Source organism: Ixodes scapularis, unplaced genomic scaffold (assembly GCF_016920785.2).
Source record: "Ixodes scapularis isolate PalLabHiFi unplaced genomic scaffold, ASM1692078v2 PGA_scaffold4__175_contigs__length_147842914, whole genome shotgun sequence".
Taxonomy (NCBI): domain Eukaryota; kingdom Metazoa; phylum Arthropoda; class Arachnida; order Ixodida; family Ixodidae; genus Ixodes; species Ixodes scapularis.
The window spans coordinates 12230943-12244987 of NW_024609879.1; the positions used below are offsets into that span (position 1 = coordinate 12230943).

The 14045-nt window shown below is 46.8% G+C and overlaps 1 protein-coding gene across 1 annotated transcript in view; it reads right to left on the reverse strand.

Moving 5' to 3' along the window:
• Positions 1–14045, reverse strand: part of LOC115310331 (disintegrin and metalloproteinase domain-containing protein 17-like) — a 260003-nt gene that overhangs the window by 67076 nt on the left and 178882 nt on the right. Inside the window, exon 11 of the mRNA XM_040210410.1 lies at positions 9631–9798. Within this exon, the coding sequence (XP_040066344.1) occupies positions 9631–9798 (168 nt within the window). The remainder of the gene's footprint in view (positions 1–9630; positions 9799–14045) is intronic.

Here is a 14045-nt window from a genome sequence, read left to right on the forward strand (position 1 = left end):
GACTGGTGTGGTTAGCGTCTTATGCTGGCCATACATCAAAAGTTGTCCCGAAGTGCAACAAATGACGTCACAGAAGACGGAGTGTCACGCTGTTGCATCTCGCGATCCTGGCAATTCAACGTAGAAATGCTGGCGAAAACCACGAGGGAACACGAGTGTCGCTGTCGCCATGGCGTCCCAACGAAAAGCAATTATACAATTTCGACGTTTTTGTAATTCGGTAATTTAAATTACTGTATATAATTTTTAAGAAAGTAAAGACATCATAACCAAATAGGAACTTCCGTGCCAAAACATGCAGTGCGAAGTGAAGACAACTACTATCTTTTTTTTTTTTTTCTTGATGTCCACAAAAAAAAAAAAAAGGCTATGCAGCATCGATTTTACCGTTTTTTTGTTGTTTTTTTCGCACATTATGTGATGTCCTCTAACACGAAAGTACCGACGTAAAAGTGCTGTAGAGACGATATAAAAACAAAAATTTAAGGGAATCGAGCTTTGTAGTAAACGGAAAAAAATAAATAATTAACGACTTTTTACGGTAAACACTTCACCTCTAAGTAGAACTTCAAAAAAGTGACGGTTACGCGCTTTCATGCCCATTTCAACAAAGTTGGGAGAACGATGTATTGCATCTTGTGAATAGACATGTGGAGCAGCATGTTTATGTTAGAGGCATTGTGTGTAATCGCTGCGCAGTACCTGCCAAAAGAAGATATTATTTGGGCAGTCTCAACCGTTTCCGTCTGTGTGTGCTACGAATACAGCAACTCTTTTCGTAGAAGAAGTGATGAGGAAATGGCGTGCCCTTGATGATACGATTGTGATTATGAAATAAAATTTTTAATCAGCCAATAATTGCGACCTGTCCGGTCGCCTGGAACCCCGACAACAACTCTCGTTCTCTGGAAAGTTCATTCTAATATTTACACGTTTTGTGGAGTTCATCGAGCGAATAAGAATGTTCCAACGATGAGCTAAACCTACACGAGTTCCCCAATCCAACTCGGCGCTTTTGAATTTTAGCGCCGTAGATAGTTCTGCGAACAGAGTATACTTCTGTGCAAATATTCGTCTAACAGTTTTGCAACGTTGGAAAGCATCGGAATGATTCAGAATCACTGCGGAGTTGATACTCGGGAAGATAAGACGGGCACTTGGGAGAAACGGACCGTGGCATTTGAGACAGGGGCACAACCGGGGGACAAACGTGCTACAATCGCATACCCTTCCAAGGTCATCGCTTGGGCGACCGCGCGCGCGCCCAAGAACCTTTCTTTTCTTCTTTTTAGGGGTGGTGGGGGGGGGGTGGGGGGGGGGGGAGTGGAAGGGAGTGGTGTAGGCGCTGATTGTCTTCCTCCTTTGTGGCTTTTGACAGACGCACAACGAGACTGGCAGAACAAGCGCATGATTCATTTCTTTCGATGGAGGCGTTCTGTCTGTGTATGCGAACATGATTTTTTTCCCCTTTTAGTAGTTAGTTGTTCTTGCCTTGACTCGGGTCCCAGTGGGTGCGTTGTCGTTGTATGCCCACTATTTTTTTTTTTTAGTTTATGGTAGTTTTTGCGCTGATGGGGTATCAAGGTAGACAAAAAGTTAAAAAAATGAAATAACGCCTCGACAAAAAAAAAAAAAAAAAAAAAAAAGTTGTTGCGATCAGGAACGTTTTCAAAGCCATTTTAGGAGCCTGCGGTGTTACCACAGGTGCAGGATTGAGAGCGTAACCCACGCACTTGAAGAGAAGGGGAAGCTCTCGTCTTATTGGAACTCTCTTTTATGGGTTTCCACGTCGCGATTGTCCTTCAAAATCAACTGTCATTTATTTCTCGCTCGTGGCTTTCAAGTACTGGAAGTCACGACTCGAGCCACAATAGTTTTGCGAAATCAAGGTTTCGCTGAAATGGATAACTCTCACGTACAGTTCGACGCGCAATACCTTTGCCGTATTGACTCGCGAGAGATGCCCCCAACACGGCTGAGTATGGCGGTGCTCCAGACCTAACATCTAAATTTTGTTGCCTTACCTGTTACTATTTCGCGCCCATTTTGAGCCATATCAAAATGAAAGCGCATGATGAAATAAAAGTCACACTCGTTTTCCGCTCGATGGAAATTTCACGCCAGCTCGCTGTCTTTGCTGGTACCTTGAGCGTTTCCCAGCAATGCGGAGTTAAAAAAACAAGAAAAGAAAAAAAAAAACGTACGATGGCATCCTTTGCGGGATGAGGACGATTCGTCACATGCGCATTCGTCACAGGACGATTGGTCACAGGATGATTCGTCACATAGGAACATTTGTCACAGGATGACTCGTCATGCGGGCAACTGGTCTCATTGATCGAGCAGGGGACGATAGTAAATTGTAAATTTCAACATCTGCCTACATACCCTGATGAGGAGTTTCACAATTTTCCACTGTCACGTAAACCAATGGTTATCTAAACTGATATTACAATACTCATCCGCTTTTCCTTTCATTATATTACGGGTCTTCAGCAGGTTGATCTCAGTTGCAGGCTTGAACGAGCAATAATCCGACTGGCAGCCAAATTAGTTTTTAGTTTTGCCTTGCATACACCTATTCGACAAAACCAACAAGTATCGGAATTCCTTCTGCCGAATGTGTACGAGTACCCCTCGTGCAGCATCATGGCTCTCTCTGTTGCGATCACCTCCATCCTTTTGAATGTAGTTCAAAAATAGTCGCTCTTCTATGGCCTCCGCATTCACCGTTCAGGACGGACCCAGATAGCTAGAACGTCTGTTACAAATTCTTTGACCTCGAGAAGCGAAAGACATGCTAAGATAAGAGGTGACCGACTTTCTGAGGCCCAACCAACATTCAATGTTCGGGACCGAATCAGAAGCTAAAACGTTCCTTACAAATTCTTCGCCTTTGTCCGCCCGAACCAAATTGAACAATACATTTTTGGGGGGACGAACTATTGTGAGACCGGTTGGCCGCGTGACGAGTCATCCTATGACGAATGTTCCTGTGTGACGAATCGTCCTGCGACCAATCGTCCTGTGACGAGTGTGCATGTGACGAATGGACCGTATCCCATCCTTTGCACACTCATTACTTCTATAACACTGAGCCACCTCGTATCCTTTTGTTTTTCTTTCATGGTACTAATTTCTTTCTGCGCATTACGGCTGTTACGACGCTAAGTCTGTCTGCCCTTCGAATTTAAACTTAGGCTCAGATCAGGGACGAACCAGTTTAAATCAGGAAAATGTAATTACCACTGTAGCAAAGTAAATCTATCATATCGATCGGAAATACGATTTGGCACATTCCATCTGAACACATATTGTGCACAGCGAATGCAATAGCGAGTCAGCGTGCAAAACGCCGCCACACTGAGCTACCATAAAATCTCAGCGATTTTTGCATAGCACCGAGCACGGAAAAGAGAAAACAGTTATTCATTCACATAAACGAAGCAAATTTATTTAAAGCCCGGACACTCCGTACGTCCAATCTAGCTAAGGTTATCAATAGACTCGACCATGTCATTTTTCGAAACAGATAAAAGACGTTGGCAAAAATGATTAGACTGAATAAGTCAATCTAACGCACGTATTTTACCAACCGACGGTCGCGCGCCTTCAATACCCTTTCCAATTGTCATTGCGCACCTTGGACACACTTTGGGAAGCAATGCATATTTACATCGCCACCCGAGGTCTCCATTGAACGTGTAGTGCTGACCCAAATAAAATGCTAACCTGACTCTCAATCGCTCACCGCAAAGGACGATTTCGAACAGGCGGTACTGTAGGTCACTTGAGATAAAAAAAAAAAGAAAAACAAGCTATAGAAACGAGCGTCGTAAAAAAGGGGACCGGCATTTTTATTCCTACCTCCGAACAGAAACGAGCGCCACCCACTGCATCACACAGCGCAGAGGCCGGACTCGGTCACCGCGCGTACATACCAAGCGCGCGCGAGGGATGCAGAAACTTCCTCCGCCGGGAGAACACGGCAGATTTCGGGATCTATTTCACGCAGCGGATAACGCGGGCCTTTTCACACCTCGATACTGGCGCCATCTAGAAGTTGCGCGTTCAACCACGTTTCGAGCCGCGCGCCATCTGGTGGCTGAAACGGACGAATAAATAGAGGTACCGCGCCCTCTTCAAAGAAAAATAAACCTAGTGGGGCTGGTCACTGGGAAGCCTGTATTCATTCCATGCTATTTCATCAACCTACCGCGCGGCCTCACGAGGTAGAATGGTAAAGAATGTAATAGATAAGTTTCAAGTGTTCCTCTTCCCCACTTTGCGCAATCTCTATGGTTTATGGCTTTCACTGTTATGAAAACACAACCTCTCCTTAAACTAAATCACAAATAGTATGACCCAAACTGGAAACATAAACAGTGACCTTTGCCGTGACCCGAAAGTACAATGACCTGTTGTCCTGACCAAAATTTTAATGATTTGTGTTGTGGCATTTTCCCAGGACCATTTACTCTACGCGCTAATTAAACCATTATTTATAAAAAAAAAAAACATTTGTGTGTGTGTGTGTGTGAGAGGGGAGGAGGGGATCGGCACACCGAAATTCAGAGTTTATTGAATAAATTCGAATAGACGAAAAGTTTACCGTCCCGTGTTTTTCGGATTTATTCGAAAACACGAAACCCTAGTTATGAGTCACATCTCCCCCCCCCCCCCCACACACACACACGCGCACACCACACGAATCGCCCTCAAAAATACTAAGATTTTTCAGTTGAAACCGAATTTGGAAGAATGAATTCGGCGTACTTTTACCGGTTTTATTCGGTTTAAGTAGAAAACGCTGAACATTAAAAATAGCGCAAGGAGTTAAAAAATGCGTCTCTCAAAGTAGGCACTGTAAAGGAATTGAGGTTCTAGGCCAATTCGTTGAAAGCCAACTCATCGACGGCCAATTTGTCGAATCCGTTCTTTTGGAAGCAAGTTGGGAGTAGGGAGTATACTCGATGCGCATATGAAGGCTCCCGGGGCAGTACTCAAGCCCCCACTGGTGCGCATTCAGGCTATTTCTTGAGCAGTTCTGCTCATTTTGACGCGTAAGTTTGCTGGTGATATCGTCTACAATAAACGATTGAATCGCACGGCAATGTGTTGTCGTTAGTTGTTAAAAGAAAAAAAAAAAACAGAAAGTGTCTGCCGCAACGGTGTGCTCAGCCCATGCTATACGGCCACAACATTGAGGCTGCGGCACGTTTCTGCTTCACCGGTTTCCACTCGATCGAGGCCCCTTCGTCGGCAATAATCTGTGAATTTAACTCATGACAACTTCTCGCCTGGAAGCTGATGCCTCGCGTTTCCGGTGCATTTTATTCACGGCGAATGAGCCCCGAAGAATCGGTGCCCATGGTACACCTTAAATACGTTCCACATTAAAGTCACCTTATCTCACCGGTTCTATCAATGCATCTGTAATCGGCAGATCTCCCGGTTTATTTGAAGCGACGTTCTACGCTTAGTTGGTAATTACGAAACGACGAGTACCACGCAACCTCACCGGACCGTCGGAAACACGACAGTTCATAACCTGAACTTATGGATATTTTTTTTTTCTATAACTTTTCATCTTTCCCTGATTCTACAAAAAGACCAGATGACGCAGCCAACATCGACGCGAAGATATCACCTCTACCCAATCTCTTCAGAGATCAGCGTAGTTAAGTAGTAGTAACTACTGCTAACTTTGTTTTTAGCGACCACACATCAGCAGCACTCGGGACACTGACTTGAGTGCGATCCCGTCGACGCCAGCGTACATTTTTGTTTTATTGTTTCTTCACTAGCTGTTAAATAATGCCATGCAATGTCCAACCCTGTTTCTTTACGTTATTTTTTTGTTTTCAGAAAACGCTACCTATTACAGCTTTTTTACATGCGTGCTGTTTTGTCGTTGTGCTGTTTTAATGCCGTGCAGTTTTGGCACGAGCTCTTCTGTCGCTGTGCCGATTGGACGCTGTTCTGTTTTGTCGCGTGCTATTTTGACACGTGCTGTTTTGTCGCCGTGCTGTTTTGACGCTGTGCTATTTTGTCGCGTGCTGTTTTGGCCGTGCTGTTTTCTCGCGTGCTGTTTTGTCGTACGCTGTTCTGTCGCATTCCTCCCAAAACCGTGAGACTCCAGGGCCGCAAAGAGCCTCCCGCTGCACGCCCTAATGGCGGACACGCCGAGTACCTCATTACCGAGACCGTACTCAGCGGCCCTCCAGAGATCCAACGCAGTAGGGGACGCAACGAGGTTCCCAAAGCCATGAGATTCCAGGGTCGCAAAGAACCTCCCGCCGTCCGCCCTAATGGCGGACACTCCGAGTATCCCATGACCGAGACCGTGCTCAGCGACCCTCCCGAGGAGGTCCAACGCAGTAGGGGACGCAACGAGGTTCCCCAAACCGTGAGGATCCAGGCCCGCAAAGAACCTCCCGCCGTCCGCCCCAATGGCGGACACGCCGAGTACCCTATGACCGGGACCGTACTCAGCGGCTCTCCCGAGATAGAATGCAGTAGGGGACGCAACGAGGTTCCCAAAACCGTCAGGATCCAGGGCCGCAAAGAACCTCCCGCTGCACGCCCTAATGGCGGACACGCCGAGTACCTCTTGACCGAGACCGTACTCAGCGGCCCTCCCGAGATCCAACGCAATAGAGGACGCGACGAGGTTCCCAAAAGCATGAGGATCCAGGGCCGCAAAGAACCTCCTGCTGTACGCCCTAATGGCGGACACGCCGAGTACCCCATGACCGAGACCGTACTCAGCGGCCCTCCCGAGGCACAATGCAGTAGGGGACGCAACGAGGTTCCCAAAACCGTGAGGATCCAGGGCCGCAAAGAACCTCCCGCTGCACGCCCTAAGGGCGGACACGCCGAGTACCTCCTGGCCAAGACCGTACTCAGCGGCCCTCCCGAGATCCAACGCAATAGGGGACGAGACGAGGTTCCGAAAACCGTGAGGATCGAGGGCCGCAAAGAACCTCCCGCTGCACGCCCTAATGGCGACACGCCGAGTATCTCCAGGCCGAGACCGTACTCAGCGGCCCTCCCGAGATCCAACGCAATAGGGGACGCAATGAGGTTCCCAAAACCGTGAGGATCCAGGGCCGGAAAGAACCTCCCGCTGCACGCCCTAATGGCGGACACGCCGAGTACCTCCTGACCAAGACCGTACTCCGCGGCCCTCCCGAGATCCAGCGCAATAGGGGACGCAACGAGGTGCCCAAAACCGTGAGGATCCAGGGCCGCAAAGAACCTCCCGCTGCACGCCCTAAAGGCGGACACGCCGAGTACCTCCTGACCGAGACCGTACTCAGCGGTCCTCCCAAAATCCAACGCATTAGGGGATGCAACGAGGTTCCCAAAACCGTGAGGATCCAGGGCCGGAAAGAACGTCCCGCTGCACGCCCTAATGGCGGACACGCCGAGTACTTCCTAACCGAGACCGTACTCAGCGGTCCTCCCGAGATCCAGCGCAGTAGGGGACGCAACGAGGATCCCAAAGCCGTGAGGATCCAGGGCCGCAAAGAACCTCCTGCTGCGCGCCCTAATGGCGGACACGCCGAGTACTCCATGACCGAGACCGTACTCAGCGGCCCTCCCGAGATACAATGCAGTAGGGAACGCAACGAGGTTCCCGAAACCGTGAGCATCCAGGGCCGCAAAGAACCTCCCGCTGCACGCTTTAATGGCGGACACGCCGAGTACCTCCTGACCTAGACCGTACTCAGCGGTCCTCTTGAGATCTAACGCAGTAGGGGACGGAACCAGGTTCCCAAAGCCGTGAAGATCCAGGGCCGCAAAGAACTTCCGGCTGCACGCCCTAATGGCGGACAAGCCGAGTATCTCTTGACCGAGACCGTACTCAGCGGCCCTCCCGAGATCGAATGCAATAGGGGACTGAACGAGGTTCCCAAAACCGTGATGACCCAGGGCCGGAAAGAACCTCCCACTGCACACCCTAATGGCGGACACGCCGAGTACTTCCTGACCGAGACCGTACTGAGCGGTCCTTATGAGATCCACCGCGAATTGGGACGCAACGGGGTTCTCATACATGTTACAATTTGGCGCTGCTAGGGCTGTGCAAATAGTGATCTTTGAAACTGAATTAAATACGAATCATATATTTCTGGCAACGTATCGAATACTAATACGAATCGAATAATTCTTCGATTGTGAGTAGACGGCTACTAAAGAAGGGTACGGATTATAAAATTAGTTTATTTTTCCAAAACGTTTTTTTTATTTAAAGCATTTTAACAACACAACTAAATGATAATGACTAAAGTTCAACGGCATATAATTAAATAGAGGCAAAATCTACTAAAATGCTAAAATGCGAATCATAATGTCTCGGTTGACGTGTACGTTGAACATAAAACCACAGTTCGGGCGAAAAAAAAATCATAAGCTTTATAAAAAAAAAAAAAAAAGTAACATACTACTTGTATGTTACTGAAGTGAAGCATCTGACTTTCGTAAATCAGAAAATGGGAGGGCTTGCTATGTCAGCTTGAGGTACTCATAATTCTTATGCAATACAAAACAAAACAAAACATCCTTTTACAGCGGAAAGTCGTAGGCTAAAATTCATGACGACGTCTCCGCAGCGTTACCGAGCTTTTATATACCGTGAGGACGCGAGTACGCACCCCGGCCTTTGGTCAGAACGCACTCGTGACCTACACCGTTCGGTTAGCGCGGACGCTCCGAAACACCCTCTCGCACTTGTTTTTCTAGACGCAGCTGCACCCGAGTACCGACCCCAACGGCAGACGCCAGAAATCGCAGGTACCTTGCTGCAACGAGAATGCGGCGGAGGCAGCGGCGGCGACGGCGACGAAAGGCGGCGACGACGGCGCAGATAATACATTCTCAAACGCCGCTCGCACCAGTCAAACGCTCGGCGGACCCCATCTCTACAGTGGCTTTCCTTTCGCAGCCAGGGGTTGTTAGGGTGTCCATCCGTGTAGTCAACTGCGAAAAAACAGGACTCGGAACAACTAGGGAATCTCTTATTTCTTTACTCGCCTTGTCCCACCGAAAGCCTGCCCGAACCGCGGCAGCGCTCCCCGTCAGTCGGGCGTGCTCCCCTTCCTTTGCTTGGTGCTACGGTCCGATCGTTCTGATGGTGCTTTGGTCACCACAGACTATAATTTCGAAATTAGTGGACATCACGTAAATTCCTGTGTGTTTTTGTATTCAGTTAACACCTCAATACCTCGTATACGATTGCTAGTAATCTCGCGCTATTTGCCAGCCCTCCTGAAATCTGTAGCAATATATGCAACAGGCGGCCGCTCTTCGCCACCCAAATAGAATGCAGGTGATGCGCGGCAGTGTGAGGTCCTTTATGTACTCCGTTTATTACTAAGCTGTCAGGGTAATGGAAGTTGCATTTTACATGGACTAGTCATTACTCCGTCTCTCGTCACATGATCACAGTTCCGGCCATGAGCACATGCCAAGAAAGCGGGATCACGCGACAAAAACAGGCGGTGCATTGGTGAACCGAGCACGCAGGTTCCACGTTCCTGTGCTCCTATGGGTAGACGTTTTGTAGAAGGCTCAAGCCAAACATTATCGTGCATATTATTATAATATTTGTGATGCAATACTTACGATATAAAGGCAGTCATATGTTGTTTGGAACAATCTGAGAAATGTTGATTGCCTGGTTCGAAAGGATGCATAATGAAGTGATCATCATCGCTATTTCTGCGGCAGTCGTTTCTTGGTGGAAGACATTCATTCCACATATGTGTTAATCCATCGTGAGGTGCCCCAAGACTGTAAGATTAAGAAGTAAAAATTGACATCATTAAATTTCACTGCGGTACTTTTGACCTGTTCTTACCCCAGTCTACTTCTCTCTTTCTATAGGTAAATAGCTTATTTCTTTCCTTTAATTCGGTAGGTGAGTGCTTGTGACTTGTGGCCGATAAATTGTACGGTTGTTTACTTTCAAAATAAGACCCCATACTTTTCAAAGAAAACTTTCTCAAATATACAATAAAAACGCTTCACTTTTTTCTACAAATCACAAAAGAGGAGTACGGTACGTTATACGTCATCATATTTGTATATTGGAATTCAGAAAGCATATTTTCATAAACAGGTACAATTGCTGTGTGAGGAATATATTATATGGAACCCAACCGCACACATAATTTGCAACCCCCAAACTTTGAAATGCTATATTCAGTAGCGCAGGCAAGGGGGGGAGGGGGGGGGGGGGAGGCGTCGAGACCCCCTCTCCCGAAACGCCAAACCTCCCCCCCCCCCCCCCCCCCCCCCCCCCCAAGGGGCCCGCTCGCTCCCCAGCTGTAATGTTGGAGATGTAGAAAAAGGGAAGCATTCTTTTGGATTAAAACAACAACGTGCCGACGTTTATTCGTTAGTTGGTGGCCATCTTGGAGAGTGTTACAGTTGCCACACCAAGCCAGATTTATGGCTAGATTCCACTACAGTAGACGCTACACCAGCTCACGCAGTTGGTTTTGCACGGGGCGCGGAGCAAAGGGGGAGCGCAGACTAACTCCAAATTATATGCTTTCGGAAAGAGTGTTTTTGGGGTAGAAAATGCTCAAATAAATAAAATAGGAAATATTTCCTCATTCAAATTTATTTGATGGGATGCGGAACTTGGTCTGAGATGAATAGAGAACGGATATTTCAAAACACTTGTGGGGTGAAGGATGGCCATTTCAAGGCCAAAAATAACAATCTATCGTCACTAAAATACACAGTTCAATAAAACCAAAGGTAACATAATAAAACGAACACATAGTGATAATATAAAGCAATGTCGGTTATGTAAGTAATATTAAATGAATCGTAAAAAAAACTGCCCTGTAAGCAACGCGTGGCGCTGTGCTCGCGCACACCTTGCGTACTGATCAGAATTACGTGCTTTCGACTAGAAAATACCACGAATAAAAATTTATTCTGATCAGTTGTTTCACAAAGCAATTTGCAGGCTCCTTTGATCATCTCACTTATGCCACGCGCCTACAGATTAAGATGCAGCCGCCTGAGTTCGCGGCAAAGAATATTCTAGGCGTCCTCCTCTTGAACTTCAATCTCGTGGTGAAGTTTCAAAAACGCAGTCTCTGATTTGATGTGGACGCTCTCAGGTAGGCTTTCAATCGTCGTGGTCAAGAAAACAAGCTCTCAGCTTCCGCCGTTGTTACGCGCAGAGTCGCTAGGATCTTGAGGAGACGATGAACGTTTGAGAATAGGGCCTCTGGACAAAGGGCGGCCTGTAGCGCAGACGTGTGGAGCGTTTCACCTTATCTTTCTTTCGCATTTGGGAGCCCATACGAGCAGCTCGCATTGGATAGAGCTCCAAAAACTTTACAGCGCAGGGAGCTCCCCCGCTTTCCAAGATCTTCGCTTGCAGGAGCGACGAAAATCATCGCTACGTACGCCGGTGCTTTTGAAGTCTCCCATTGAACTGCCTAATCAGCAATGAAAGCAACGAACACGGAGCGCTTAATATGCTCTTCCGTGCTGGCAGCGGGAATGTTAAAGCGGTGACGTTGCCGACCAGTTACTCGCGGCATCAAAACTTCAACTACCGCTGTCTTGGCTTGAAATATGGCCTAGTGTTTTTGGGTGGATGCTTGCTCAGATTTTTGAGCGTCGAGATCTTTTTTTTTTTTTTTTTTAGAGTGCAGCTTTTAGGTGCCCGTTTCCGGCATGAGTGGCGTCGGCGTCGGTGTAACCGCGTGGTGCATTATGGGAAACGTCCCATAATGCACCACGGTGACGTTTCGGCATCGTGCCGAAACGTCGCCACGGTTCCTTATGGGACGTTGCCATAATACATCGCGCAGGCGTATTGGCAAAGTGCCGAAACGTCGCCACGGTTCATTATGGGACGTTGCCATAATACACCGCGCAGGCGTATTGGCAAAGTGCCGAAACGTCACCATGCCGACACGTCACCATGCCGAAACGTCACCACGGCGCATTATGGGACGTTTTACATGATGCACCGCAAAAAAGTTTCGGCATGGTGCCTTAAAGTCGCCATGTTGAAACGTCGCCGTGGTGCATTAGGGAACGTTTCCCATAATGCTCCACGAGGACGTTTAGGTACAGCGCCGAAACGTTACCATGCCGAAATGTCGCCACGGTGCATTATGGGACGTTTTCCATAATGCAACCCGCGGACGTTTCGTGCCTGCGTCTAAACGTCGCGTGACGACGTGCGCTTTGCGCGTGCAAGAAGGAGGAGCGAAGAAGGAGAGGGTACGGATAGGAGGAGGTGCATTCCCTCCACTCAGTACCCTCCTCCTCCCCCTCCTTAAGAGCTGCGCTCTAAATCGGCGTTACAGGAAGTTGTAAACGTCTCATTTTTTGTGTTGTTAAATTTTTATTGCCAGTATACTATCGTTTTGTTTTGTCTGGCCGGCACGCCTTTGTAATGCAGTGGAATCTCAAAAAGCGGAGGGAGTTGTGTGCTGTGCGGAAGCTTTTAAAGTTAGTGGGTCGCAACTACGGCGACAGTAGAACAGTGAGTCACCACACCCGTATTCCTGTAAATGAAGCCTGCTCCGTTTTGAAAAACAAATGACAATGCAGCTTTACCCGTCTTATCTTAGCAGCGCCTCCCTAATCTTTGCGTGAGCATCCGGACCCCTGAGTTCCTCCTGCTTCGTCATTGGAGGAGTGGCAGAGGATATAATGCCCGCCCCCCACCCCAAAATAAAATCCAGGCTACACCACTGGTTATTTTGTATTTGTATTTGTAGCACAATTTGTGGGCTGGCACGGAGTCAATGAAACAAAAATGTTTCCGTACGCCACACAGGTTTAGCAAGTCAAACCATATACGGAACGCTGGAGTGAAAAAGAAAAATGCTAGGCACGTTGAGGCAATATCAATATTTATGTCCAAAATGCAATACGAACTTCTTAAGGGCTACTGGTCTTGGTTTTTGTCGAAATGAAAAAAAAAAGTGCAGGTGTTCGTTTAGGAAATGGAAGATCTGGTGACTTATGCTTTGTACAACATAATGTTGTTCCTATTTTGTTGTAGGGGATAGAATACGTCTTAATTTATACGCAGTATCCCCTTTTATTGATTGTATGTTACAGAAGAGATGTGGAGATGAAAGTTCATTTTGGTGTGGTTGAAATGTGTCAGCTGGTGCATAGTCAATAAACGATGCTTTTCAAAGTATGCCCCAGCGCAATCTTAATAACTCAAAGTCTTCATATATCGAACGGCTCTTATCTGTAGCGCGACAAAACAATATTTATGTTGATTGTCAAGTCATTACTCCGAACTAATGAATTGTGATATAAATTAAAGTGGATATATGACTTGTAATGTTGCAAAAAAGTCGTTACTCGTGAAACACACTGATTGCTATGGAAAAAACTAAATCGAGCTTAAATGCATGAGTTGCCTCGTTGAGAGTCAATTAAAACACACAAACGCACACACGCACGCACAAACCGAAAAACAACGATTCAACCGAATCCGGTTGGCACGAACAGAACCTCATACCGACATTTTATATAATTGCCTTGCTTTTTGCCCTGAAAATTGTGTATGCGGGTTTTTGTATACACAATTTGTGCTAATTTATGCTAAACCATGAGAGTAATTTACCGACAAAACTATTTCATATGATTTAAAATGTCGGATTACTTTTAAACTCGGTAAATAAGATAAAATTATGTTTGGAGGATTAGACGCATATCGGACAACTCCGACATGAAGATATTACTCTGAAAAATAATTTTCCTTTAGTTGCCGTGTTTTAAAGAAGTAGCAAATGTTTTCCGAGTTTTATATTGAACAGGAAACAACGAACTAAATATCCAGATTACTTAAATACTTTTTTAACATTTTTTTTGGTGAATGACAGCCCAGGCAGCACACGATATTGGGCCAACATTGGAATTGATGGGACAAAGAATGGCCCAACAATGGCCCAACTGAGCCATGTGTTTACCAATATTGGAATTACCTGGGCCAATAATGGACTATCATAGCCAATGTTTTTCCAATATTGGTGATG